The sequence below is a fragment of the Pithys albifrons genome, chromosome 19 (genome assembly GCF_047495875.1).
Source record: "Pithys albifrons albifrons isolate INPA30051 chromosome 19, PitAlb_v1, whole genome shotgun sequence".
In the NCBI taxonomy this organism is placed as follows: Eukaryota; Metazoa; Chordata; class Aves; order Passeriformes; family Thamnophilidae; genus Pithys; species Pithys albifrons.
Genome location: NC_092476.1, coordinates 6,972,840 through 6,998,483, shown reverse-complemented (window position 1 = coordinate 6,998,483; position 25,644 = coordinate 6,972,840). Strand labels below are relative to the sequence as shown.

The following is a 25,644-nucleotide window of genomic DNA, read 5'->3' as shown; positions in this document are numbered from 1 at the left end:
CTCAAAGGTGGTCTTTCCTCTCTTGCAGTGAAGGAGGAAGCACAGAGACTCATCAAGGAGTTTTTCAAAACAAGAGTCAGGTGTGAGAGTGAAGCAGACTGGCAGGAGCTGCAGAGCTCAGGGAGCTGATGGGTACATGGTGTTGGTTGTCTGCTTCCTCCAGCAGCGTGACCAGGGGATCTGAAGAACTCAGCCATGGAGGGTTTCATGACACTGCAGAAATGAGATTTATTTTTTTCCCCTAATGTATGTTTTTGTCACTAATGATAGAAGTGAGCACACTTCCAGGAAACCAGTTTCTGTTGAACTTATGGAGAGTTTCTCCAACAACTTGGGCCCTGAAGCCCTCAAGGACCAACAGGTGTGAAGTTGCTTCTGCTGTTTGTTGGGGTAGCTGCCTCAGATCTCTGCACTGTCTCCAACCTCTACTACCTGCAACAGCCTGGAAGGGGCTCAGGCCTTCCAGCTGGGACTGTGCTTTGGGATGGCATCTTGCTTCCTCCATGGCTCCTTCCCTCCCTCCTGTCTCTCAGCTCTTGTTTCAGTGTTACCAATAGAAGCCTTATGCTACACATTCTTACGCTTTGCTCAGGGCTGCCAATGACAAACTCCATGGCTGAGTTGCTGGGTGGAATGTTTTTCTTTGAAGGGCAGGAGGGGAGTGTTCTGTTCTTACCATGCAGGCAATGCCTACTTTCTGAAAGTGGAAAAACTGGAATTCTTTTTGTTTTAATGTGAACTTTTTTTTAACTTTGTCTAGTTCTGTCTGCCCTTTAACTTAAGTGGTGATGCTCTTTCAGTATTAACCTCAACAGCACTTTTCCAGCATTTTCTTGTAACCCCTAAAGCCATATTTGCTCCCTGTGTGCCTCACCAAAGGTCTGCAATAGAGGGCAATGCTGCAGTTAGAACTGGTTCAGGTACTGCTGTTGGCCCTCAGACTGACACTGTAGTGTCTCTGCTGCTATGTTTATATAGGACCTGCCCTGATTCCCTGGCACAGGTCCTTCCTGTTGGGTTTTTGTTGGGTTCTGCCTTGGTTCCAGTCTGTTGGTCTCAGGCACTAGAGCTGCTGAGGGATCTACAGGCTGAGAGGCCACTGATCAGGCTTTTGGAGCACTGTAACTCCACAGATGTATTTTTTTAAATGTACTGAAGTATATGCAGAACTGACAATAAAACAATGTTATAGCTGCTGTGGACTGTTCCTGGAAGCTTTTTGTCCCCACTCATTCCTAGTGGCTGATCTAAGATACATTCAGCAGCACTTGAAGGGAAATTACCTGACATGGAAGTTGCTGCAGTCCCTGCTGGAATCACCTCACCAGCAAGCTTTGCCTGTTGCCTGCAGGTCAGTTTTCCCAGGTTAGATGTAAGATCTGTCATGTCATACCTTCAAAACATCTCTGTGATTCCTTTATTGCAATTTCCTAAAGGGCAGTTACTTCTCAGTTCAGCAGGAGTGTTGTGGCAATAAAAATAAATTAAGCATTTTTGTACAACCCAGAACACCACTATAATACAAGTCCTGTTTGAATATGCTTCCTCCCTGGGCATGGAGCCATCATGGACAGCTGCATGGACATGACTGACTCCTTTATAGTAGAGAGAAGCATATGCATATAATTATGTCAGCAAGAAATTAATTAACAATAAACTTTCTTACTATTGCAGTGCAATCTGTGCCCCAGCATATGTGTTAATTGTATTATTAACACTGATCTGCTTTTCAATTAAGGTGCTTGCTCTAAGCTCCTGCTTCACCAATATCCTGCTCCAGGGCCTTATGCATATCAGTGCAGGGACAAAACTGGCCTCTGGAAAACACCATCAGCTGGGCCTTGGGATACACAAATCCCTAGCAAGCACCAGGCTCTGCTCTTGTTAATTAATTCAGAAAGGAAAAGAGGAGTTCCACACTGCATAGCTTGAAGGGAAGTGTTTGCATTGGTTCAGCTGCTCTTTGTAGGAACTCTGGTGTGGAGAGGGCCTTGTGGTTTGTTTACCCACAGCCTGGATTGCTTCAAGAAAGTACTTGGAGACTGAATGGCAGGTCATAGGGGTGAGATTATGGTCCAGTCCATCAACAAACACTGTGGTGGCAGTCTTAGAAAGCAGCTGTCTGAGGTCATGGGTGTCCTTTGAAAGTGTTCTCTCCAGAAGGCAGGTCAGGGAGCACTGGTCAAGTTCAAAGGAAGAGAGACAGAGCTGTTTTCCTTGGTCATTCTCCTCCTTTTAGGCTCTAAGGGTGCAGCTCTGCTTTATCCACGATGGCAGCTATTGTGTGGTACAGTTCTTTAGCCTGTCAAAACACAAATCAGCATCAGTCATTCTTTGCCCCAGAACAGCTGCTTCTTATAATTAAATATTCCCATAAATCACTTTCCATCATTAAATATCAGGTATGTGCTGGGACAAAGCTGCACGTTGGAGCCTGGGAATTGCAGTGCCCCCTCTCAGGACCAGGAGAGAGCAGGAGCACAGGCTCAGCAGGGCTCAGTGGAGGGCAGCTCCTGAATTGCCAGGAGGAAGCAGCAGGTTCAGGCTGATCTCACCTGTGGCAGTTCAACCCACATAGTCTTGGGGCTGGCAGGTGTTCCGTAGTTCAGCTCCAGGCCAGGAAGCCCATTGGAGACAGGCCCCAGGGTGCGCATCTTCTGCATCTCACTCAGGGGAATGACTCGGGACACGGTCTGGGGAGGAGAAAAGCCACAGACCCCTCTCTGTGCAGTCCTTACAATTAAACCATCTGGTTCTCCTCGAGGAGGAGTCATTTCAAGAGCCCAGTGAAAGCACAGGGTGGTGTGTGCAGAGTACAGGGCAGGCTCCAGCTGACAGCACAGCCCTGGAACTGCCACAGGACTGGGACAAACAGGAACGTGACACACATTTAGTTTTACTGTGGACTATGCATGTCAGCATGAACACTGAATTTACACATGGCACTAATGACTCTTCTACCACTCCTGTCTTTTGCTTTGGGCTGGTGCTGTTTTTGGACTGGCTGTGATGTAGGGGTGAACAGCCTCTTCCTGCTCAAGTTCTTCTAAAAGTCAAAGTTGCTATCTGACAGACCCTGGGAGGAACTGCCTGGCATACCTGGGAGATGCTCTCCACCACAATGATCTCCTCTTTGTTCACGCCAAGGAAACAGGGCACAGGGATCGTTTTATCGCTGACTCTCTCCACGATGAATGTGGTGTAGCCAAAGAAAGGCAATTGCATCACGTGTTCTGTAAGAAAGCAAAAGGTGGCCTGAAGGGAACAGCTTCCAGCCAGCAATCTGCAACACCAGCCTAAGGTGGTCAAAACTGCAAGTGTGTCCCCAAGTTTTCTACATTAAAGAGGGACAAGTTCTCCCTCCCCACCAGGATGCTGATACCTAATTCTCAGAAGCCAGAATATCAATTAAAACACAACTTGTACAGAGCTCTGAAAACTACTGCAGACTTCTGTAACAGGTGGAACTTATACTCTAATCACCATTCTTGGGAGCAAGTTCCAATCCATAGTGAGAGGCTGTCAAGGAACGCTGCTGCCATGGCCCATTCCATGCTCCAAGAATCCTTGACAACCTCATGAACTGTCCCAAAAGTGCATTCAGAGCAGCTTCCACCATGTTCAGGATAGACAACTGAAGCAGATCTGGATGTCTCCTCACCTATGAACTGGATTTTTGCCTCCAGTGGCTGGAGGGGCTGCCTTGTCCTCAGCAGTGTGGCCACCTGGTTCTGCAGAGCCATGGAACTGATGGAGCGCTGCAGGATCTTTGGTGTGTATTGCTGCAGCTCTTCCCTGTGCCAACAAGAGGATTCTAATTCACCCCCTGCCCAGCTAAAATCAAAAGTTCAGCTGGGGGATTAAGGGGAAAGAGGAGATGGGGCAACAATTTTCAACTGTATGAGGACAAGGGTCCTTAATTTCCAGAAGTACTTTCAAGCACCTGCTCCTAAGCCCTGTGGTGCCAACAGCCATCAGAGTCAGAGACCCCCCTGACACAGACATACCTGGAGGGAGCAGAGTTCTGCTGCTCTGGTTTGGCCCAGTGCTGGAGCATTGCCAAAAGGCCCACCTGCATCTCCATTTCTTTGCTCTGGCTCAACAGCATCCTCCCATTCAGGTAATCCCACAGCACCTGAGAGACAGCACAGCAAAGAGGCCTTTGTTAAACCTGCCAGAGGGTACAGGCAGGTCTGGGCACTGCCAAGTTGCAGAGACCCCCATCCTGCCTTTCCTGATGAGAACACATCCCACTCAGGCTGATAACACAAAAGCAAAGGCTGGCTGGGCTCTGGAGGAGCCTGTGGAGCTGCACAAACCACGTATGGAACAGCACAGCTCCCAGGCTATGGCCACAGGCACACTGCCTTCCTTGCATCCATAGATCAGTGTTCAGTCACTCTCAAAAAACAGCCCACAAAGCTGATCAGCCAAAGCCCTCCTGCTTTTTCAGCCCCCATGGGACATTCCCATTGGTCTGAACACAATCTCTGCCCCTGCTAGGGAGGGTCCTGCTGTTCTTACCTGCTCATAGTGGATGTTTGTGTAAATTGGGTTCTCAAAGTGCAGAGGTGCCCTCCAGGTGAGCCTGCGCAGAGTCACGGTGACCATCTTGTCCTCCAGCAGGTAATCATGGAGATACTCCTCTGACTTTATTGGCCTCACCATTTTACCTGCAGGTTACACAGAGAGAGGGCTGAGCTCCATAGCCTGGGGCAGTTCCTGCAGTTCCACCCTGCCCTTACAACTCCAAGCATCAGTCATTCCAAAGGGACATGGACCCACACACCCCTTGCAGGTACAAGCAACACAGCCCCTGAGCAGGATCAATCTTTAACCCTAGTACAGAGGGAAACTGCTTAATAGGAACCTTCCAGGAGCCAGGAAGGGTGAAGGAACCATTCAAACCCCGAGCCATGGTACTCCCTGTGTCAGGGACTACTTTAGGAAGAAACTCAGTGCTGGTCTCTACTTGCCAAGACTTTTGTTGTCAGTCCTGACAGCAAAAAGAACGAAGTCCTGTATCTCTTCCTGTTCACCTACTCCCATCTCCTCACAGATCTCCTGCAAGACCTCCTTGGCCACCTGAAGCAAGGAAAGAAGCAAACAGATACCATGAGCAGGCAATTCCAAAGCAGCCTCAGAGCAGGCAGACATATTATCCCTTGTCAGATAAGGGATTTCCCTGGTGTGGCTGAGAGTCCAGACTAAAGAAGGAAGTCCCAGCTGAAAACTCACAGTGAATGTCCTGATCCTGGTGAGGTATTCCATGCCTCCAGGCATCAGTATCAGCAGCCGGCGGGCAACATGCCCCTTCTGCAAGGGACAGTCTTTAGGCAGCAGCACATGCAAGATCCCATCAAACCCACAATTATTTCCTCCTCTTCTTCCTCATCTCTGCCTTCCACTGCTTGTCCATAGTACCTGCCTCTTCCCTGCTCATATTCCTGCCCACTCCAGGGCACGGCACTTCCCAAATCCCTTACACCCACATGATTCATTTCCTCTCCTGGAGCACTAACTGCTCCTGTCCACTGCACATGGCACCTCCTGGCAACCCTCTGCCCTGACCCTCTTCCCAGCATCCCGTTTTCCCTGTCCCTCAGTACCAGCAGTGCTTCCATCTCCACAGGGAAGGGAAGGTGACGGCGGCCCCCGTACATGAAGTTTTTCCGCAGGTTGCTCTGACAGATCTTGGCTATATCTGCAGGAAAAATAAAAAATCCATGGGCTGAGCCAAACAGAGAACTAAACATTTGTGTCCTGTGGTCTTGGGTCATCCTGGCCGTGTCAAATTTAACCCTTTGGTCACTGCTAGGAGAGCAAAGAGACTTGACCTCTACCAGGACATGCCCAAATCACAAGGATCCAGCCACAAGCAGCCCAGGACAGCAGGAGAACAGAGGAATGACAGGATGGGAAGAGTAGAACTAGAATGTTTGTTTTACAGGCCACAAACAGTCATACCGTGGTGGGTGCTGGATGGGTCACTGCTGGCCAGCTGCAGGAACTTGGTGGCATAGGGCATCAGGATTTTAGAAGGAAGGAAGTACCCGGTTAGCAGGTTTAGGACCAACCAGCCACGCATCACACTCTCCCTGTGGAAGAGAAAGAACTGTGGGCACCTTGGGACAAGACACTTCCTGCTCTGAGCAGCTCAAACTCAGCCTCTGCCTTTCTCAACAACTATGGCAAGAGGAAGAAAATAAGGTGGCAAACCTTGGTCAGAGGTTTCTTATGCTGAGCAAGGAATTGTTTCAGGTATTCTAACAGCAGACAAAGGGAACTGTGAAGGCCACTCTGATGCCACTGCTGCCACTTCACAGGGCAGTGTGGGATCAAGCCAGTCCCTGACTTGTTTCAATTCCCCAGTGCTATGAGGAGGAAATAAGGGCTCTGAGCACCACCACTACCAGAAGCTACCAGGAATGTTTACCAGTGCCCAGGTACCCCAGCAGCCAGAAATACAAGGACAAACATCCACTGAAGTGAAAATGTCAAACCCAGTGACTGGTTAAATTTCCTGAGCACTCAGCAAAAGCCCCAACATCAGAGCACTGGGGACATTCCCATCATATCACCAGGAGACACCCTCTCCCCTGGCCCTGGTGTCCCCAGAGCAGATGGTTCCCCTCCAGCTGTGCCTGCACAGGAGCTGTCAGTGCTGGTACTCACTGGTTAGGGTTGTGGGTGACCTGTTTGATGACCTGGCAGTAGACTTCATCATGCAAATACTCCTTCTCCTTGCACAGCTGCATTCAGAGAGGACGAAACAGCATCAGAGAGGTGACCAGAGCATCAGAGAGGCCCCCAGGTCACCTCTGAGCCATTCTTCTCTCCCAGATACACTGCTCTGCCAATTTTGTTTAAATCTTGGACTTTTCAGCCTCTGGTCTCCAGTGCTATCTAGACCCAAAGACAGAGAGAGGAGAGCAAGGTTGTGCTCTCATCCAGACAGTGATATCCCAGGAAAGCATTTACATGCAGCCCCTCCCCTCCATTACTTTGATCAGTCTGTTTCAGCTCCCTTTCTCACTTAGGAGTTGCACTGTGGCCCTCCCTGCTCTCTCCCTTCCCAGCAAGCTCTTGGCCCTCAGTTCCCATTGCTGCCTCAGCACTTTGCCCAGGGGAAGGTCACAAACCTGAAGGATTTCATAGATGCATTCAGCCTCACTCTGTTTCTTGTGTTTTGACAGATCTCCCATGAGCCGCATCAGCGCTGCAAGGCAGAGGCTGACACTTAGGTCTAAGCAGGGGTGGTCCTGCCATGGGGCTGGCAGAGGGCTAAAAACTGTCCTGAAAGCTTTTCTGCTCCGAGGTTTGCTTTGTGTAGTGTGTCCACAGCCCAGGCAGGGTGTGTTCTTGGACACTTTGCACTCAAGGCAAAGTGCATTTTGCTGGACTCTCAGCAGGGACACAGGTGGTTCTTAACTGCAGAAATGCCCTAGGAAGGGCCCTACCTGCACAGTTTTCATTCCCCACTCAGCCCCACCATACCTATGTGTGTGCCCACCACAGCATCCCACTCACTCCCCTCCTCAGCCCCTGCAGTGTTGTGTCTGAGGCAGGCACTTACTCTGGAAGTTCTTTGTAGCCAGCTCACTCAGCTCACTCTCGGAGTACCGGAGCAAGGACTCCTGGATTGGGACCTACAGGGCCAGGATACAAGGATAAACTGGTGGATCTTCCAGAGCTGTGCTGCAGGTTTCACCAAAGACTCAAACCTCCCAGCATCTTTCAGGCAGCACTGAAGAGTAGGAGACACCTACACTTCTCTAGAGGCTGCATGCCAAGAATCTGCCCTCTGTTCTTTTTCCATGTGGGGACAAAGCTAGAGGCAATGCTGGAGCTGGGATTCTGGCTGTATCCATGGGCAGAGACTGGGCTCACCTTGGTGTGCCGGACCAGGTCAGCTACACTCTTCTTTTCAGCAGCCATCCCCTTCACTCCCTGCCTAGACAGAGGAGAAGGAACATCCAGCACAGGAAATATCCCCAGAAATGGCCTGGTGTGGACCAGGCTGTTTGGGAAGGACCACATCGTACTCACAGGGACTGAGCCTCTCGGAAATAGGCTGTGGCAAAGTCAATCATGGTGTAATGATCACCAACAGGGATTAACATGGTGCTGTCGGGTTCTGATGTCAGGCTAGGCACAGAACTCTGCAGGGACACCACCAAACACACCCTAAAAAGTCAGCTAAGGAACTGCAGTGTTCTCACCTGCCAGATCTCATCTGTGCATGGTGCCTCCCCCTCCCCACTATAATAGTATTTGAGTGTCTCCAAGGATTAAGCAACCATCATCTTCCCTCTGCCCTCAGAGGTCAGACCAGGGCCATGGACCCACCTTGGCAGCTCCCAGAGAACCCAGCCATACCCCTTAGATGTTCCCCAAGGACCACTCACCTCCCTGCTGGTGTTCCTGCTCTCTGGGGAAGATTTCTTGCTCTTGCCCAGCTCTCCACGCCTGTCCATGCTGGTGCTGAGGTAATCCGGGGCTGCAGCCAACTGCACCAGGTTGGTGGGGAAGAGCCCACAGCGGCCACCAGTGGAGCCAAACTGCCAGCCTGCAGAGTCAGGGGTGGAAGAGTCAGGAACCATGGCAGATGACAAGAGGAATGAGCAGTGAAGATTTCTGCTGGCAAAGGAGAGCCTCAGACTCACCAGGAACTCCTGCATCCCAAGGTAACATATATACCCCTATACCTAAGGCAGCTGGAACAAGGTGGGTTGCAGAGGATGGCAGAGGCTCATTATGCCAGCCTGCCCTTAAGAGTCCATCCTCCTCTGGCTCTGGGCACCACGGATCCAGCAGGCCCTTGATCCCAGTCCTGCCAGTCTCAACCCCTCACCTGGCTCCACGCCTTGCATGGGCAGCAGCTCAATGAGGTCACCCCTCTTGAAGCTGAGAAGGCTCTTGTCATCCACGATGTAGCTGCGCAGAGCCACGACATAGTTGGTGTCCTGGGGGAAAACCAGTGGGGAGGTCAGGTCTTGTCTCAGGCATGGGAAGGGTTCATGACATCCCATGAACACTCTCAGGTTCATGTGGGAAACCTTCATTCCTTACTGCACAACAGCTGCTTCCTCACCTGCCTCAGCTCCTGAATGAAGAGATCCACCATGGCCTTGATGCCCGGAGCCTTTGGAGAGTGCAGGAAGAGCTGCTCTGTCTTCAGAGAGAACTCCAGGGCATTGCTGCCCTTCAGCTCCACTGACAGCAAATCTGCAAAGCTGAGAACACAAGCCAGCGTGCTCAGGCTCCTTCTGCCAGAGCCAGGGGTGCAGAAGATGGGGATGGGAGCTTGTTCCAAGGACTGAGAATGGAGAGTGACTCAACATGCCCCATGGTGGCCTTTCTCCAATACTGTTCAAACACAAATAGCACCACAGGCTGCTCATGGCTTTCACTGCAGCACCCTGAGGAGCTCCCTGGGATGGCACACATGGAGTTGACTCACCCCCAGCACTCACTTGTAAGCAAAGCACAAGGTAGGAAGGAAAAGGTAAAGGAAAATGCAGAGTCATTAGGAGAGTCAGTGAGTCACGGCAGGCCTAGGACATTCCTAGAGGGCACGGCACTACTCAGAATTTTCAGCTCACCCATTCAGTTTGCCTCCCAACACCCTGACAAACCCTCACCCTGCAGCAACCAAGTGCCCTCCTGCTCACCAGTAGCTGCGAAGAATCTTGAGGTGCTCAGGGTTATACCCAGCTGCTTTCTCCACCTTCAGCAGCCGAATGGCCCGGTGAGAAACCCCCAGGAGCTGCACATCACTGCCCTCTTCACCCTGTAAGGCAAGGGCAGCAGAATCAAAGGCTCCATCCCATCTGGAGAGGTGGCAGCAGGGGAAGGAGGTGCCACACAAGGAGCCCCTGGGCTGACAGAGGAGTCAAACACTGCAAGGTTGGAAGGTGCAGAAGAATCAGTGATATGTGGCCAGGCAGGGAGGCAGAAGGAGATCCCAGGTGAACTGGAAGCACAGCTAAAGCAAGCCCAGGGTCTGGTGAGAAAATTAAGACTCACATGAACGGGGAAAAGGCGGGAGAAATAGTTGGCCCAGTTATCCCGAGCAGCCAGTACAATCCTCTTCTTTATTCCATCCTCCTTAATGGAGTGGACATCGTTGCCAACCCGGAACTCCACTAGCAGGGTCACAAAGCAGACAGTTGATCAGCATGACAGAGATGGCTGAGACTCCCTCTGCCCAGGGACTCATTCTCACCAGCCCCTCTCAGTGGTCACTGCATAGAAAATGACTTGCAGAGGTGAAAGGACACCACGTTACTTGCACACACCAGTCTACTACTGGTTTTCCTCCCCCTCTTCATGAAGCTCCAGCCAAAGATGACAACTCAAAATCCCATCCTTGGGTTTCAGTTTCCTCACCCCACAATAAGCATTTCAGAACTAAGTTTTTCTGGCTCAGAGAAATTTCAGGGCCATTTTCCAGCCGTTTGGAATAGACAAACATTCCCACACTGCATTCCATACACACACAAATGTGCTTTCCTGCTGCAGAGACAAACATTTCTCCTCTGTCTGAGGAATCCTGCCTGAAAGGGCTTGGAGGCCAGTTTCTCATTTCAAACCAAAAAACTGGCATGGGCACAGGGAGGAAGGGGTGATGGGGCTGTTAATTACTCAGCAGGTCTTTCATCTTGCGCTTCTCCTCCCTGGAGATCCGGAAGCAGGAGTCAGAGAAGGTGTCACGGATGATCTGCAGAGGAAGGGAACACAGATGTGGCAAAGGCCACATCTGACCGTGTTGGAGCATCTGGGGCTGTTAAACAGACAGACTCAAAGAGGAGTGAACAGGGGCTTAACTGGATGGAGCTGGAGAAGAGACTAAAACCACTTGGGATGGAAAAGTGAAGGCAATTTTTGCAACAATTATGAAGTGTTTTGTCCCCAGAGAGACAAGAGGCCTTGAGTCAAACCCCAGTGCATACCTGTTCACAGAGCAAGTTCAGACTGTAAGGGTGACTGAAATTTTCTTTGGGGTAAAACACCTGCAAGATAAGGATAAAAACAACAGTGGTGTTACAGACATTGCAGAAATAGCTCCCCAGGGATGTTTGACAATCCATATGCCCTGCTGCCAGAGAGGGGTGAGGACAGGTAAGGGAAGAGAGGCTGTGGATGTGAACAGAAGGACCAGGAGTGAAGGACCAAAACCTGAATGGTGAGACCAAGAGATGAACCCTGGTTGGTTCAGTGCACTCTCCAATACTTGATTTTAAACACATGTGTATATTTTAACAAGGAAGCACCAGGCAACATGTTTAGTTTTAGATTTCTCAGTGCTCTACAGAGGAGGAAAGGACAGGTAGGGAAACAGAGACACAGGTGTCTGTGAGGCAGAGCAGGACCCAGATCCCCCATGACGTGATCCCCTGCCTGCCCCTCCCGTGTGTGTGACCTCCTCCCAGAGCTCTCTTTGTGCTCTTATCTCACACTGGGTGCCACAAAACAAATATTCTAACCAAAGATGTGAGTTTCCTGCCCCCACAGCCAGCCCTCAGCTCTTGGACTGCACCTCTTTGCGCAGGAAGATTTTCCAGGCAGGGTCCATGTAGGAGAAGCTGATGCTGCTGGTGAGCTTGTACAGCTTGGTCTTGATGTCACCGTCCCCTGCTATTGTTACTGCAGAGTCTGTGAGGAGAAAGAGCAGTGAAAGTGGGCTTTGAGGACTGCAGGGTTTTCTTCCCACCTGCCAAAGGCCTGCCAGGAGAAAGGGGACAGTGCCATGGGCATGACTGAATCTTACTGCCAGTGACCCTCCCGAAGGGCAGTGGGAGCTCATGTGAGCACAAAGCAGTCATTACCAGCACCTCTGATAACATCGACACTTGCTGTATCAGCCACAAGGTTCAGCGTTCAGAACATGCACTCTCCAGAGGCAGGGAGCTCTCAGCCTCCCAGGAAAAGCAGTACCCCTGTGCTTGAGGTTGAAGACACAGGTTTCACTTCATGTCACCATAAAAAAGCTGCTAAAGGCTTCAAAGGGACAAAAAGTTCTCCCCTGAGCTTGCAGGGTGCAAAGTTCTGGTACAAGGCACCCACTAATAGCACTGGATTGTCTCTCTGCAGATCTGTCAGTGACAGACTCAGTCTGAGGGCAGCTGTTCAAAGGTGTTGCTTTATGAAGTAGGAATGTCTTCATTTAAGCACTTCATCCTTTCAATACTTCAGAGTTCATAGACAAGAAATGTAGTGAATCCCAGTTCAGCTGTTTCTATATCCCTGTTCAAAAGCATGTAGGGATTTTTCAGGCTAGTCCAGTTACTTCAATGTACTTTCACAGGACTTGCTAAGGAAACTTTTTTTTTCTAAAGAGAGAGGCAGCAAACAGGGGAATTCTTTTATACCAGGGAAGCTGCTGCAGGATGGAGTCCCTCAGTGTTGTGTTTGGCTGACTGTTCCTTGCATGCTATAAACATGGAATGTTGATGAGAGTTTTAAACAGCTTGAAATACATTGGTCTAGATATCCAAAGTATAAAATGAATTATGGCTTCCACTGAAATTCAGAGGCAAAACTAAGACTGAATAATACTTCGAAACTCCTGCTGAGAAGCATTAGCTCTGTTTTTTTTAAGTGGTGAACATCCAAACACTATTTATGTGGCCAGTGGCCAATATCCAAGGTCTCCCAGGCTCTCCTCCTCCCTCTGAGGAACATGCCCTCATTCCTCAGCCTCTCTAAGGTCCCTCCAGAGGCTCTGACAGGTAAAATACCTGACTTCCCATTCCTCCCTGGTCTAAAGTCTACCTGTTAACTGCTGCTTTGATAAAGTAGTTATGCTTCAGGTAAACAATAAAAAATATTGTGGACTGGACCTTGATAAAACTGTATACCAAAGGATCTTTCTATTTTTAGCTGTATTTTTAAGAAGGGAAGAGTTAGAGCAGGGAAGTGCCAAGCTGGTTACTGGGCCAGACTGGAACTGTGACTTCTCTGCTTCCACAATCCCTCTGGTTTCACATGGCTGACTGCTGACAGAGCAAGTGCCATGACTCTCTGGGGCCACTGGGCTGACTCCAACTCTCTGCCCCACTACCAGATCCCATGTGGGTGAAGCCAATACTCACCCTTTTGTGTGGATTCCTGCCTGCCTTGGTCTTCAGGCAGCACAGGTGAAGGCACAGGTGGGGGAAGAGAGGGAGCAGGAGGGTCCTGAGCAGCTGGTGAGGTACTGTCTGGTCTGAAGATGGACAAGAGAGGCAACTGCTTCTCCTTGATAGAACTGGAAGCTGAGCTCAGCTTGGGCTTGACAGGTGGAGGTATTTTCTTCTCTTGTGGCACAGGAGATGGCTGCAAGACAAAAACCCATTTGGCCCACTGTCTCTGCATTCCTGTGCTCTGCCCTGGCACAGATGTTATTAATTATCCCTTAGACAGCACCATCTCTAGGAGCAAGAACTGTGTGAACAGGGACAGCAGGGCCTTGAAATCAACACACAATCTACAAAGAGAAGATGATCAACCAAACCGAGAACCAAGATTTGAGATTGAAGCCTCCAGCTGGAAAGGGGAAAAAGCACATTAATTGTGCCAGATGTGGAGAACGTGAGTTGCTTGATCCAGATCAGCCTTGAACATAGTCCACAATAGGACTTGCAGCTCCAGAGCCTTTTCTTCAGGACCTCAGAGGACTTTACAGACTGGAGCCCAGTTTAGGACAGGCAGCACCATGGTGTGAGCTCCCAGCTATCTACTAACCCAGCAAGAAATCCCCTGGCTGAGACTGCACTACCAGGGAGCTCCCATTCTGTTGAAGTTTGGATATAAAGCCTCTCTCTTCTGAGCTCTTAAGGTGACCAGAGAGCAAAGAACTCACTGATGAGCAAGGTGAGGAGTTCATCATTCCCAGCTTGGCCAGAGCCTCGTTTTTGGGGTCATTCTTCCTTATAAATGGCTTGGCTACTCTCCTGCAAGGAAACAGGGAGCAGAAGGAGTGTTGTGGTCCCAGTAGAGCCCTTTGGCAGTGCTGGGACACAGTCCCACCCAGCCCTTCCTGGCCCCCTGGTGCCCCCCTCTCTCACCTCCTGGGCTCGATGGGCTGGGGCTCAGGGGCTGGTCTGCTCTGGTACATTTTGATGATGTTGCCGATCTCGCGGCTCGGTGCAGGACGTGACTCAGGGACTGAAGACTTCACTACAGGTGGCTCCTTCTTCACTTTTGGTGTCTGCTTGCTTGGCTTTGGCTCAGCAGATGGCAAAGGGGAAGCAGGAGCTGTTGGGGTGACAGCTTTGACCAACAAACCAGCAGAGGCACAGAAGAAATCCCTTTATCTCATTTGAAGTTTCCTCTCTTTCACCCCAAGGCCGACTGGCCCTGGCCTTCTACTGCCAATTCCCAAAGCTCAGGAATTCCTCTCTCTCCTCTCCTGCCAAAATGCAGACTCCCAGAAGAGCCAGATCCTTTCCTCCTCTGCCTATATCCTGGCCTGATTTCCTGGAAAGTTCCTGCTTGTCAGCCTGCCTGGGTCTGCACTGCACAGCATCTTACCTGCCTCTGCTTTAGGGACAGGCTTCACTTCTTTTCTCTTCTCCTCCTGCTTTTTCTCCTCCTCCTGCTTTTTCTCCTCCTCCTGCTTTTTCTCCTCCTCCTGCTTTTTCTCCTCCTCCTGCTCTGGCTGGAGATTTGCTGGTGGAGTCCAGGTTTTGGTAGGAGGTCTGACTTTCTTCACTCGGATGTGTTGCTCTCCTGCATAGAAAGGGGGACTTAAACCAGTTAAACCCACACCCAAAATCTAGCACTGATGCCACAGTTCCCACTCTTGCCTCAGTCAGCAGAAGCCTATGTTTTCTGGAGGAGGAGGAGAGTGTGGCAGTCACAAGCCCAAAGATCTCCAGAAAACTGTCCCCACAACACCTCACAATGTGAATTGTAGCCAGCTGAACAAGCACCCAAAACTCCTGCTACACACAGTGCCAGCAGCTCCTGCTGGCATTAGCTGGTTCCAGACAGGGAGCCAGGAACACCTTGTTGTGCCAGGGAGGCTGCAGAGCAAGGTGCTATGATGAGTGCAATTCCCAAAGTGCTGGATACTCACCCATCTTCTGAAAATATTGTCTCTTCTGCTGGAAGGTTTCTGGAGGAGAGTCATCATCTTCACTGCCAGAGGACTTGTCTTCTGCATAGTCATAAACCTGCAGGCAGTGCACAACATGGTTTGTTGGCAGTGACCAGCAGGAATGTCCACAGTGCCCTTCAGCTCAGAGATGACTCTCTCTCCAAGTTCTGATCTAGAACTTCTCCCCATCTGGGAGTGTCCCAAGAAATTGGGTTTTTACACAAGGAATCATCAACCAAGCCCAGAGGAGGGGGAATTATGTTAGAGGCCCAAAACCCCTTGCTGGAAGATAAAGAACTCAGAGTAATTAATTTTCCAATGGAAAAATTCAACTCAATCAGAAATTAATTGCCCAACACTGCAGCCAAACCTCCACAGAGCAATTGCCACCAAGGTTTGACCTTGTGCCTTGAAGATCCAGCAAGCAGAGTTTGAAAGGCCTCAGTACCATTGGTAAGCACAGCTCCCTGCTCTCCTCTCTGCCAAACCACAGCCACGGTGGGAGGGAAGCAGAGCAAACCCCAAACATGAAACTCAACCCAAATTCACCACCACTGTTTGTTTCTCATACAGGTTCTTTAGCTGATGGTTCTGGAGACTTTGGTGGTGGTGCAGCATCCTGGCTGCTGGAAGGCTTGTTGGGTTTTGGGAGAGTGGCTGGGGCTTGGGCTTGTGGTGGACTTGAGACTCTCTGCCTTGGCTTCTCAAGAGACTTTTGCAGCTGCTGCTGCTGCTGCTGCTGCTGGGAGATGCTCATGGCTTGAAGGGTCATCTGCTGGGCCTGGAGGAAGGAATTGCAATGTCCATAAGCTGTAGGCAGCACCAAACCACCAGCCATCAGGCAGGCTGTCCCATGCTTTCACTTGTAATTGCAGAACACCTATATAATCCAGTGCAAATTTCCCAGTGTGATGGCAGGGCATGCCCAGGGACTCTGCTCCCACCTGGCCAAGGATGCAGAACTCCTAACACCACCCAAAGGGCAGCTACCAGGTAACTTGGGACCACCATGCACTTACAGGGCTTTGCACAGAAAGAAAACATTGCAGATCTGTAGTAAATCCAGCTTAAATACCCATAGGAATTATTGCTGAATCTTCTCAGGGCCTGCTCTTCTTCCTGCTACTCACCCACTGACAGTGCCTCAGTGGCCCCATGGAAACAAGGGAGTTCCCAGTTTTGCAGCCTTAAGTAATCCCAGCTTTACAGAGCTCACCCCCTGCCCATGAGCACAGAGGGTCACAGGCCAGGCTAAGGCAGGAGGGGAGCAGGGCTGGCCCCTCCACAGCACACACACCAGAGCGTTGTTCTCCTCCCAGCCAGTCCCTTGCACTCACCATGAGCATGGCTTGCTGGTTGATGAAGGCTTGCTGCTGTGCTGCCAGCTGGTTGGGATCCACAGCTGGAACCATGGGCTGGGGCATCATCATGGCTGTGGGAGACACACACACATCTGCAGGAGCCCACAGGGGATTTTCCCCACAGTGTCTGAGCACCAGCCAGGAGCAGAATGTTCACCGAGCACCCCACCTGGCACTGACATGCACAGGCTGCACTGACACCCCCTTTCCATCCTCTTCCCTCCATAGCTACTGAAACACTGCTGTTACCTGGCATAGGTGCGATCCCACCAACCCCTGGCATCATGGGCATGGCTGTTGGCATCCCCATCATGGAAGGCATGGGCTGGTAAATTGGTGTTTGAGCCATTCCAGGGAAGCCTAGAGGCAAAAGACCATGTGCACAGTGCTTTTGGGGACTCAGGCCCTAAGCAATCCCACAGAACATGCCTCTGGTGCTCTCCACAGGCACCAACCACAGCAGGAAACAGGTGGGAAAAGGAAATCTAAGAGCAAGGAGTGGTCTGACAGACTTTAAATAGCAGTATCCAGCCCCTGCTTCTGCAGCCTACCAAGGACACCACCATCCCTCACAATTAAGCATATAAATAGGGATTACAGTGGAGTGTTTTTCTTGATGGATGGAGAAAGATATCTGGGATTGTCACATCAATACTGGTCTCTTTGCAGCAGGTAGCAAGGGTGGGGGAATGACAAGCCTTGGCCTGGATGACATTGTGTGTTGTGTGGAGGAGCTGTGGGGAGAAAGGAATTCCTCTGCTCTCAGCAGGCAAGTCCCATATGGGACCACAAAGCAAATCTCACTGAGGGAAAAGGCAGCAGAGCAAAGGGCATGGGAGTCATCTCAGCTAGGAGGGATTCACTGCACACAGCACAGGTCTGCTGAATCATGTCCTCCCCAAGTGACAGTGGCCCTGGGACGCCATGGGAAGATCATCACATTCCTCACTCAGCTAAGTAGCCAGATAAAAGGCACACTGGCCTCAGGCCAGTGACCTCTAGTAGTGCTTGTCATGTCCCAGAGCCTCTACAATAGCAAAAAATGTAAGTAATGACTGAACTGGATATTCTCCACTTTTCTGAAATTGCTGGGTGTGTTCCTACCCATGAAGACTTCTCAGTGCCATAAATATATTGGTGTTTGACTCCACCCTGCTGCAAATGTCTGCATCTCAGCTCCACAGAAAGGAGGACAAGCAAAGAAACCAAACACACAAACCAGAACCTCTGCAGGGTTCAGACTTACTAACCCAGGGAATAACTACAGATGATGGGAGATTCTGTAAGGAAGTAATGAGAAAGATTAAAACCCTGCCCTGATAAAGGCACCAACTACTTTGTGAAAACACAAGGTGAACAGAAGGTAGATACATGATATACAAGTATTTGCCTACAGGTGTTTTCAGCTGTCCCCATCCCCTTACAGACCTGTGGAAGGAAGGATTCCTCTCCCTGTGGGCCCAATCTTCCCACCTCCTTTCATGCGTCCAGTGAGGATGTCCCTGTTCTCCAGGTCCTGCATCAAGGAAAAACAGTTACCTGAGCTCAGAGAGGGAAAGGCATCCAGAGGCAAATCTGAGCTGAGCAGAGGCAGGGAATAGGCAAGAGAGAGGCTTGAGGGAGTCACAAGGACTGGAGAGATACAGAGGGAAGGTAGGAAGGAACATCAAGGCACTTACTGATGCTCTGGAGCCCTGATGGAGCACTGGGCTGAAGAGATCATCCACATAGTGATCCAGGCCTACAGGGGTCCTCAGGTCATCCCTTATCCTTGGATCTAGGAGCAGAGAGAAGTCCAGTGACAAGGCACGTAGTGAACATTCCCCCTCCTCCAGTCCCTGTTAGACAGTCATGTTTTGGAGTGTAGCCCTTCCTTGCTCTACATCAACAAGAATCACCTGATTCCCCCTCTGTTTGATTCCCCACCTGAGCTCTATCTGGCCCTTCCCAGTGCCATCCACAGTCCTGGGATAAAGCTTACCTGGATGGGGATCCATGAATTCTGGAGGCAGGCTAGGGGGAGGGAATGCAGGGGCCTGGATGCCTGGAGCAGGAGGGATGCTGTTGGAGAGGAAAATGAGATGAGAACCAGAGTGCTGAAACATGAACCACTGGGTGACAGGGCCACAAGTGGTGGGGCAGGAGGGATGGGGGACTTACGAATCCAGGTCAGAGGACTGGAAGATGCTCCTGTCCCTTTCTGAAGTGATGGGGAACTCAGCTGAGGACTGGGAAGAGCTGCTGAAGTTGCTGGTCTCCTCCATCTCTCCAATGAGGTCCAGCACAAAGTCACAGCCCAGCAGGTCCTGCCATGTGTTGCCAGTTAACATGGAGACAGACCAACCTCGAGTGTTCTTATCACAGCCCCTGGAAACAGGAAAAGGAAGCAGGAAAGGTGTCCAGGTAGGCAGGGGAAAGGGAGAGAAAGGAAAACATTGCATTCACTTTCTTCTTGCCTTGTTTATCCTGGCTTAAACCCTTTAGATTTATGGTATGAATCAACTATTAAATGCCCAGAGTCAGGAAAAAAACCCTAGAATCACTCCAAATTTGTCTCTTTTTTTTTCTGTTTTTTTTCTGAAGCTGCTCTGAGAGATCACAGCAGTGATTCCTCTGTTCATAAAGAAGCCCACAGTTCATGCACACAGATGGAGGGTGAAGGAGAGACCACAAGTTGGAGTGGGTAAGGAGTGACTATTTCACATGTGGCCATATAAATTCCAGGCTGCAGCCCCAACCATTCTGAACCTTGGGACTCACAGCAGCCTCTTTCCCACTCCCAGACCTTCCCCCATGATCTGACAGTACCTTGCACTCAGGATCCATCCTGCAAACTGCTCCCCAGTCATCCAGGACTCCACCTCAGCTGAGAACTTCTCCTCTGGCACAGAGAAGACAGTCAGTACCCACAGCCAGGGCTGCAGGAGGACTGAAAGCACATGGAGGGCTCCACATGAACACACTCACATCCAAAGTAAATGTTTGATGGCACAGGTTGGCATTTCCAACCTGACAGGTCAAGTGTCTTGTCTTGCTTGGGCCATCACTCCACTCACAAGGAGCCAGAGCAGGGATGTTCTGTGTTCATTTCACAGAGCTTTGGGCCCCTCAAGAGGCAGCATAAGGAAATATTTGAGAAGAGAGAAAGGCAGAAAGTCCCTGCAACAAATTGCTGCTGCAGGGGCTATGCTGTAATGGGTAATAGGAAAAGCAGAACAGCCCTCTGTTGAGATGGGCCCAAACCCAGGAGAATCTCATCCCTAAGCCTGAGGAGCAGGTCTCACCAGACTCAGACTTTGCAAGTTTTGGGTCTAGATTCAGATGCTTCTATTCTCCATGGTTGTATCAGCCAGTAGCAATTCTGATCCCTCTTTACTAAGGTGAAGGATATATATTCCAAAGGCTGATTTCTGAACTGGAAAAGTCCTTAGGGGCTAGAAGACAGCAGGAGGGAAGAAGTAGAAGTTACCATTAAAGGTATGGACATCCAGCACCATTTTGCCTCTCCTCTGGTTTGCTGTCCACTCCAGCTGAGTGGGAGGGAAGGCCCGAGAGGATGCACAGTCTGTCTCTGTGTAGGGTGCTGCTGTCAGGATCTTGCGCTGGCAAACAGCATTGTATCCCTCCATGCCATGGTCTGACACAAACCTGGGGAAAGGCAGCTGCATTTACCACCTTGCTCATCCCTCTTAACCCTAACGCAAGTGTGGATTGGTCCTTTCTCCTCCTTACTTCAGCAACGGCTTCTCCAGTGCTGGTGAAGGGGCAAAGCAGCTCAGCAGAGCTGCCATCAGCACCCAGGCTCGCTGGCTGTGCTCCATGTCTGGGTTCTTCCATGTCTGGGCAACCACCTGGCTGAAGATCTCGTTGCGCAGAGCTGTTTGACTCAAGCCTCTCCCAGCAATGTAGTTGCCCAGAAGCACCTCCTGCCAGCCATGCAGATTCTTGTCACCAATGAACCGCAAAATCTGGAAGCACCCAGGGGGAAAAGAGAGAGCTCGAGCTGTAATCCTCTGTCCCAAATTGTGCTGGGAGGTGACAACCTGGGCTACAGACACCAGGGTGTCTGTGAGCCTCAGAGTAGGCAAAACTCCGGCCAGGGTCTGTCCTCAGGTTTTGGGCACCACCAAAGTGCTGGGGAGTTTGGGAGGCAACATTTATACAGACTGAACCCTGACAAAATGTCAGAATGATCAGTCTCCTCTTAGTTATGACTCAGAATATGGTCTTGGGCTAAATACTTCCACTTCTTTGGGCAGGACTCAGATACACAGGTAAATTACCACAGGATATTTGTGACTGAGCTCACTGACTGTTAAAAAGGCTTTGGTGCAGTTAATATTAGACCAAACAGTATGAGATGTGGTGTCTCAGCAAACTCAGAGGCAATGATTCAGCTTCTTGGCTGTGCATACCAGTATCCTCAATGCTTTTGTAATTTGTATTTCTCACCCTTAGGTGCAGAATAATTTCTTTCATCCTCTACACTTCAATATGTCATTCATTAATATTTTTCAAAAAATACCCTGGACTGCTTTGGAAAGAACATTTAAGAGTGACAATATTTCTATAGAAACAGTCAATGGTACTAAGTGTGTCAGAAAATGAGAAAAACATGGGATGGTGGTTGTTTATTTCTCATGGAAGTCTTTTTAATAAATCTGTATTTCATTAACAATGGAGAAAAATTGCCTTTGATCTTCAGGAAAAATAATAGTATTCTGCTTAAACACAATCCTATCCACAATATTTTATTGAAGTTGATGCTCTTCCGTAATTGGGATCGTGAGGGCAAAACAAGACACTGGTTTTTAGGGATTAACTTTCGTAATGGGCTTATTTTAATTCTGTGTAATTCCCAAAAGGATTACCAGATTTACTCAGAAATTATCTTGAGTTTCATTCTATTTTCAAACATTTCAATATTACAACTTTTAAGAAGAAATGTGAAGAATTGTCTGTTCAACATCCACAGAGTTGCAATAACACCATTCCCTTCATGCAAACGCTGCAGAGTTAGGGTGTGGTTCCAGGTGTAGTTTCTCTGATGACAAAGTCCCTGCCTTTTTCCAGCCTTTATACAACAGTTCACAGTCTCCTGTTGAGGGCTGACACAACTGTGAACCCGAAAGGCAATTGATACATTTACTATAAACCACATTTTGGAAAAAATATTGGTTGAATCAAATTTTTTATGGGTAATAAATGAATAAGTGGTGGAGAAGACAGACCTCCCTTACGCTGTCACTGCTACTGAATCTGGAATATGGGAAATTAATTTCTGTATGTCCTGCCAAATTCTGAGGCTACATCGCCAGAATTGGGATTCACTTTAGTCCCAATGTTCTGTCCTTGGTCTATGCCTGACCAGGAATACCCCAACCCTAAGGGGCTGATGTGATCTCTGCCAGGCTGCTCCAGGGCCCAAAAGGAGGAATTTATTCTGCTTTTCCAGCCTACCATGTGTGATAAGAACAGTATCCACCACCAGCAACATATTGTATAAAGGCATCAAAATATTGTCTGTGCCCACCTGTTCTTCAACAAGGTCAAGAACAACGTCTCTTACCAGTTTGTTGATCTCAAGTGCACTCTCCTGGTGTTCAGCACCCAGGTGGGTTAAGGGGTGATGCAGGGGCTGACCAGGGCCAGGGAAATCTGCCTTCTACAAAGAAACAAAAGGACAGAAATGGAGTTTGCTCCTGGTGTTGCTAGAACTAGTGTGCCTGCCCAGTGGGGAAGCAGAGGAGACATATAAATAGAGTTCCCACCTGGAAGTGTGACTTAATGAAGGAGGAGAAGGGATAGCTGTTGATGGTGGGTGGGAGGGAAAGGTCATCTTTGACCTTGACTTCTGGAGGCAAAGTCTCAGTGATCTGGTTGGCCTGTGCTCCAGGTCGACCTGCAAGAGGAGGTCTGTTGTTGTGGCAGATGGGAAGGGAAGCAGAACACACCCAGCTCACACAGCAACACGTGGCCAACCTGCATCTCACCTTGCCCGAGCCCCTGTACCAGCCCTGGCTCCAGGGACACCCAGCCCAGCCCTGCTGGGCCAGACCCCCAAGCAGGCACAGCCTCACACCCTTGAGCCCACAAGGCCCCAGTTCAGGAGAGAGATTTCACAGCTCTGATCTTTCAGATCTCTATCCCTGGGGAACACCAAGAGGGCAGGGAGCACATGGAAATTCAGTTCCGTTCTGCAGCTTTTACAAGGCAGGAAACACCAAGCTCATGATGAGATCCTGCTGATAACTGTTCAGTCAACAAGTAAATGAGAGGTCTTCCCCATGAGGGATTTGTCAGGGATAAGAGAGGAGCAAACATCCTCCCAAGTGAAGGGATTTCTCAATGCAGCACAGCTCCTGTGCACTCCCAAAGCACAGTGTCCTTGGTTGCTCTCCTCATCCTCCCTGTGTACATCCCACCAGCTGTCACTGCAGCAGTTTCAGTGCTCCCTGAGCTTCCCTGGGTTACACAGCTCACCAGAGCAGCTGAGAGTGCTCAGAGGGCTATGCCATGGGGTGTGAGGTGTTTGGGAATCCAGCACAGTCTGCTCCAGTTCACCAGACCCTTCTGCCTGACTGTGTCCCTTGCTGTGCCACACAGAAGGCATTTTGTTTGGCACCACAATGACATAAAGAGGCAAATCCTTCCCCAGCCTATTTGCAACTTAAATATTCACATTGTACAAAGAGCTACAGAGGAAACACAACTGCAAATAACTTAGTGCTTAAGGTCAGGTGAACAACTTGGGAAAATATTTCAGTTAGTGGTATTTTGGTGATTTTTGGCATTGTTTTATCCTCACTTATCACCTTGTCTCATTGCTAAGTTGTTACATTGTTTCACCATCTTTCTAGTCTAAAAGAAGTAATTACTTTTGCGGAAGTAATTTTTAATTAAGCCTAAAAATATTTCTCAGAAATTGCCAAAATTGTGGGTTTGACTTCTCCACCTTCAATTTCCTTAAATATTTTTGAGTAGGTAAATTTCTCCCACCCCAGATATTCAGCTCTCCTGGAGACCTGGGTTCATTGAACAGTTTGCTGTCACATAACTTTGATCAAAGACTTCAGCACCATCATGTCACCAGTTCAGAAGAAGAGCTGAAAAATTAACAAATACCCTGATTTTTAAGCTGGTTTTCTGCCCCCTGGCCCAAGTTACTTTCCCACCCTGTCATGCTGGGAAACAACATTCACGGTGCTGTTTGTCTTTATTATATTTACATTGCAACCAAATCCAGCCTGGGTGAGAGGCAGCAGGTAGAACAAACACCTACTGACACTGCTCCAGACAAGGAAATACACAGAGAAGTAAAACAGTGCAGGAAAGGGAGGGAAGGAGAGGGGATTTCTCACCTTCAACAAAGTGCAGGAGGTCTGCAAGCTCCGCAGGGATCTCCAGCAGCCCCACATCCTGCAAGAGAGAGAGACAAGGCAGTCACTGGGCTGGCAGCAGAGGAACCACACAGAAACACTGGGCTGTGCTGCTGGGACTGGGGGGAGCTGCCTGGACTGAGCCAAACCTGCAATTTCTGCAGCACTCACAGCCATTACAGACAGGGAAGGATCACATTAACACAGGTGTGGGACATGGGCCACCAAAGGAGGGAAAGCTGAGCAATTTCTAAATAAAAAAATCAACTGCCACGAGGGGAACGACAGGAAAGTTGACCTTCTTTGACTCATCTCTCACTACTAACAAGTCTGGCACATTGCACAGAAGACACTGCAGGTGAAGGCTAAGGACTGTTTCCTCCTGTGCCTTTTAGGTTTTATTTTTTAATATCCAAAAGTTCTACAGCACAAATAAAGTCTTGATTCTGATCTTTGATGCACAAAACAATTTTGGAATTTCCAAAGGAAACTCAGGTCTGTAGCTGGGCAATTCAGAGGAGAATCTGGCTAATAAGCCTTCATTTTCCACTGGTTTGTACTTGCTGCATTGGTAGGAAGTAAAGGAGCCAATGCAATAATGGATCAGCATCACTGCATAAAACGTCAGTTCAGGGCATTTCAGACAGAACTGCTCAGATTAAGGCACCATGCCTGGCTATGCCCAGAGTCTGGGAAACACTGAACCAATGAGATATTTATCTATTAGAAGGCTCTTTTTACCAGAATAACCTGCACTCTTGCTGCAAGGTTTCCAGCATGCATGTGTACACCCTCCAGACATTCTGCTGTTCCCCAGCAAACCTGGGCTGAGGAGGCACCAGGAAGGCAGAACACCTGGATATCCTGGCTTGTTTGATCTCACACTCTCCCAGACCATCTGACAACTTACCATTCCTTGGTTGGGACTGTCCTCTGTGTCACCACTGGCCAGGGATCTCTGCCTTCGTTTCCTTTCCTCTAACTCCTGCTGTTAGGAGATGAAAAGGGGATGGGGGAGGTAGGAAAAGATGTATATGAATTAACTTCCAGCTACTTCTGGGGGCAAATGCTGGGGGTGGGAAGGAGCTGGTGTTGTGCTCCAGCAGATAAAATGATAGAACAGCTACAGAGCCTTCTTGGGACCCCCACACATAGAGGAGGATGTCCAGGCAAAGCCCTGAGCTTTGCTGAAACACCACCTGCCCTGCACAACACAGTTCAACAGCAAGAGCCTTCCCCACCTGGCCAGCATCCTGCCACTCTTTCCCTCCCTTGCCAAGCATTTGATGTGTCTCAGGACAAAAGCACACAGAGCTGTCAGGAACATTCACCTGCCTCCTCCAGCATCAAAGACACAGTAACACAGCCTGAACACGGGGGATGAACTGAGCCACAGAGAGGAAGCCCTTGAGAAGAGGTGGGAGCGACACCAAACTCCCTTGCAGCTCTGCCCTTTCCCATCCATTCCATTGTTCCCCAGTCTCATCACTCACCTGACTCCTACTGCAAGATGGAAAAGGATGGTCTGTGGCTCTGCCTCTCTCTCTCCTGCTTGTCAGTGTCGCAGAGCAGTGTGACTACATGGGAGGTTATGAGGGTTGGGCTGAGAAAGACAGTGACATGCTAAAGTCTAAAGGGCAGGGCTGAGGGGTGGGTGAAAGGAGGAACTTTGCAGCAGGTGAACTTTGAGACCTGTTGGTCCTGCAAACACTGAAGTAACAGAAACGTATTCAAAAGAGTTGTGCTGTTGTGGTTACCTGGGAGAAAGAAAAGCTGGATCCTGTCCAAGCAGGAGAGCAGGAAAGGGAACAGAAACTCA

At 49.6% G+C, this 25,644-nt stretch overlaps 2 protein-coding genes across 5 annotated transcripts in view; one reads left to right on the top strand and one right to left on the bottom strand.

Moving 5' to 3' along the window:
- The window catches only part of RECQL5 (RecQ like helicase 5), a 37,350-nt gene extending 36,154 nt beyond the window's left edge, over positions 1-1,196 (top strand). For both annotated transcript variants that reach the window (XM_071573859.1, XM_071573858.1), the window contains exon 20: positions 29-1,196. In XM_071573859.1, coding sequence (XP_071429960.1) covers positions 29-129 — 101 coding nt within the window. In that variant the 3' untranslated portion in view covers positions 130-1,196. The remainder of the gene's footprint in view (positions 1-28) is intronic.
- MYO15B (myosin XVB) lies at positions 1,112-25,409 on the bottom strand. Of its 3 annotated transcripts, none has more exons than XM_071573856.1 (43): positions 25,319-25,409; positions 24,736-24,810; positions 23,808-23,865; positions 22,218-22,348; positions 22,016-22,111; positions 20,179-20,414; positions 19,916-20,094; positions 19,255-19,327; positions 18,607-18,813; positions 18,428-18,507; positions 18,126-18,223; positions 17,875-17,962; positions 16,696-16,806; positions 16,423-16,517; positions 15,657-15,866; positions 15,065-15,161; positions 14,518-14,715; positions 14,052-14,241; positions 13,847-13,937; positions 13,098-13,320; positions 11,543-11,658; positions 10,956-11,015; positions 10,648-10,723; positions 10,030-10,148; positions 9,675-9,793; positions 9,095-9,236; positions 8,855-8,966; positions 8,409-8,569; positions 8,050-8,162; positions 7,891-7,954; positions 7,577-7,649; positions 7,143-7,219; positions 6,676-6,752; positions 5,968-6,098; positions 5,610-5,704; positions 5,239-5,316; positions 4,977-5,085; positions 4,525-4,673; positions 4,008-4,135; positions 3,662-3,795; positions 3,100-3,233; positions 2,556-2,693; positions 1,112-2,302 (listed from the first exon to the last, which is right to left on the bottom strand). In XM_071573856.1, the coding sequence occupies exons 2-43, from the start codon at positions 24,736-24,738 to the stop codon at positions 2,243-2,245; spliced, it is 4,929 nt and encodes a 1,642-aa protein (XP_071429957.1). In that variant the 5' UTR covers positions 24,739-24,810; positions 25,319-25,409; the 3' UTR covers positions 1,112-2,242. The 3 variants fall into 3 exon arrangements, with proteins under 3 accessions (XP_071429957.1, XP_071429956.1, XP_071429958.1); XM_071573855.1 differs by having other exon boundaries at positions 24,736-24,813; positions 25,319-25,399; XM_071573857.1 differs by lacking the exons at positions 7,891-7,954; positions 8,050-8,162 and having other exon boundaries at positions 24,736-24,813; positions 25,319-25,399.
- Between the last annotated feature and the right edge of the window lie 235 nt (positions 25,410-25,644).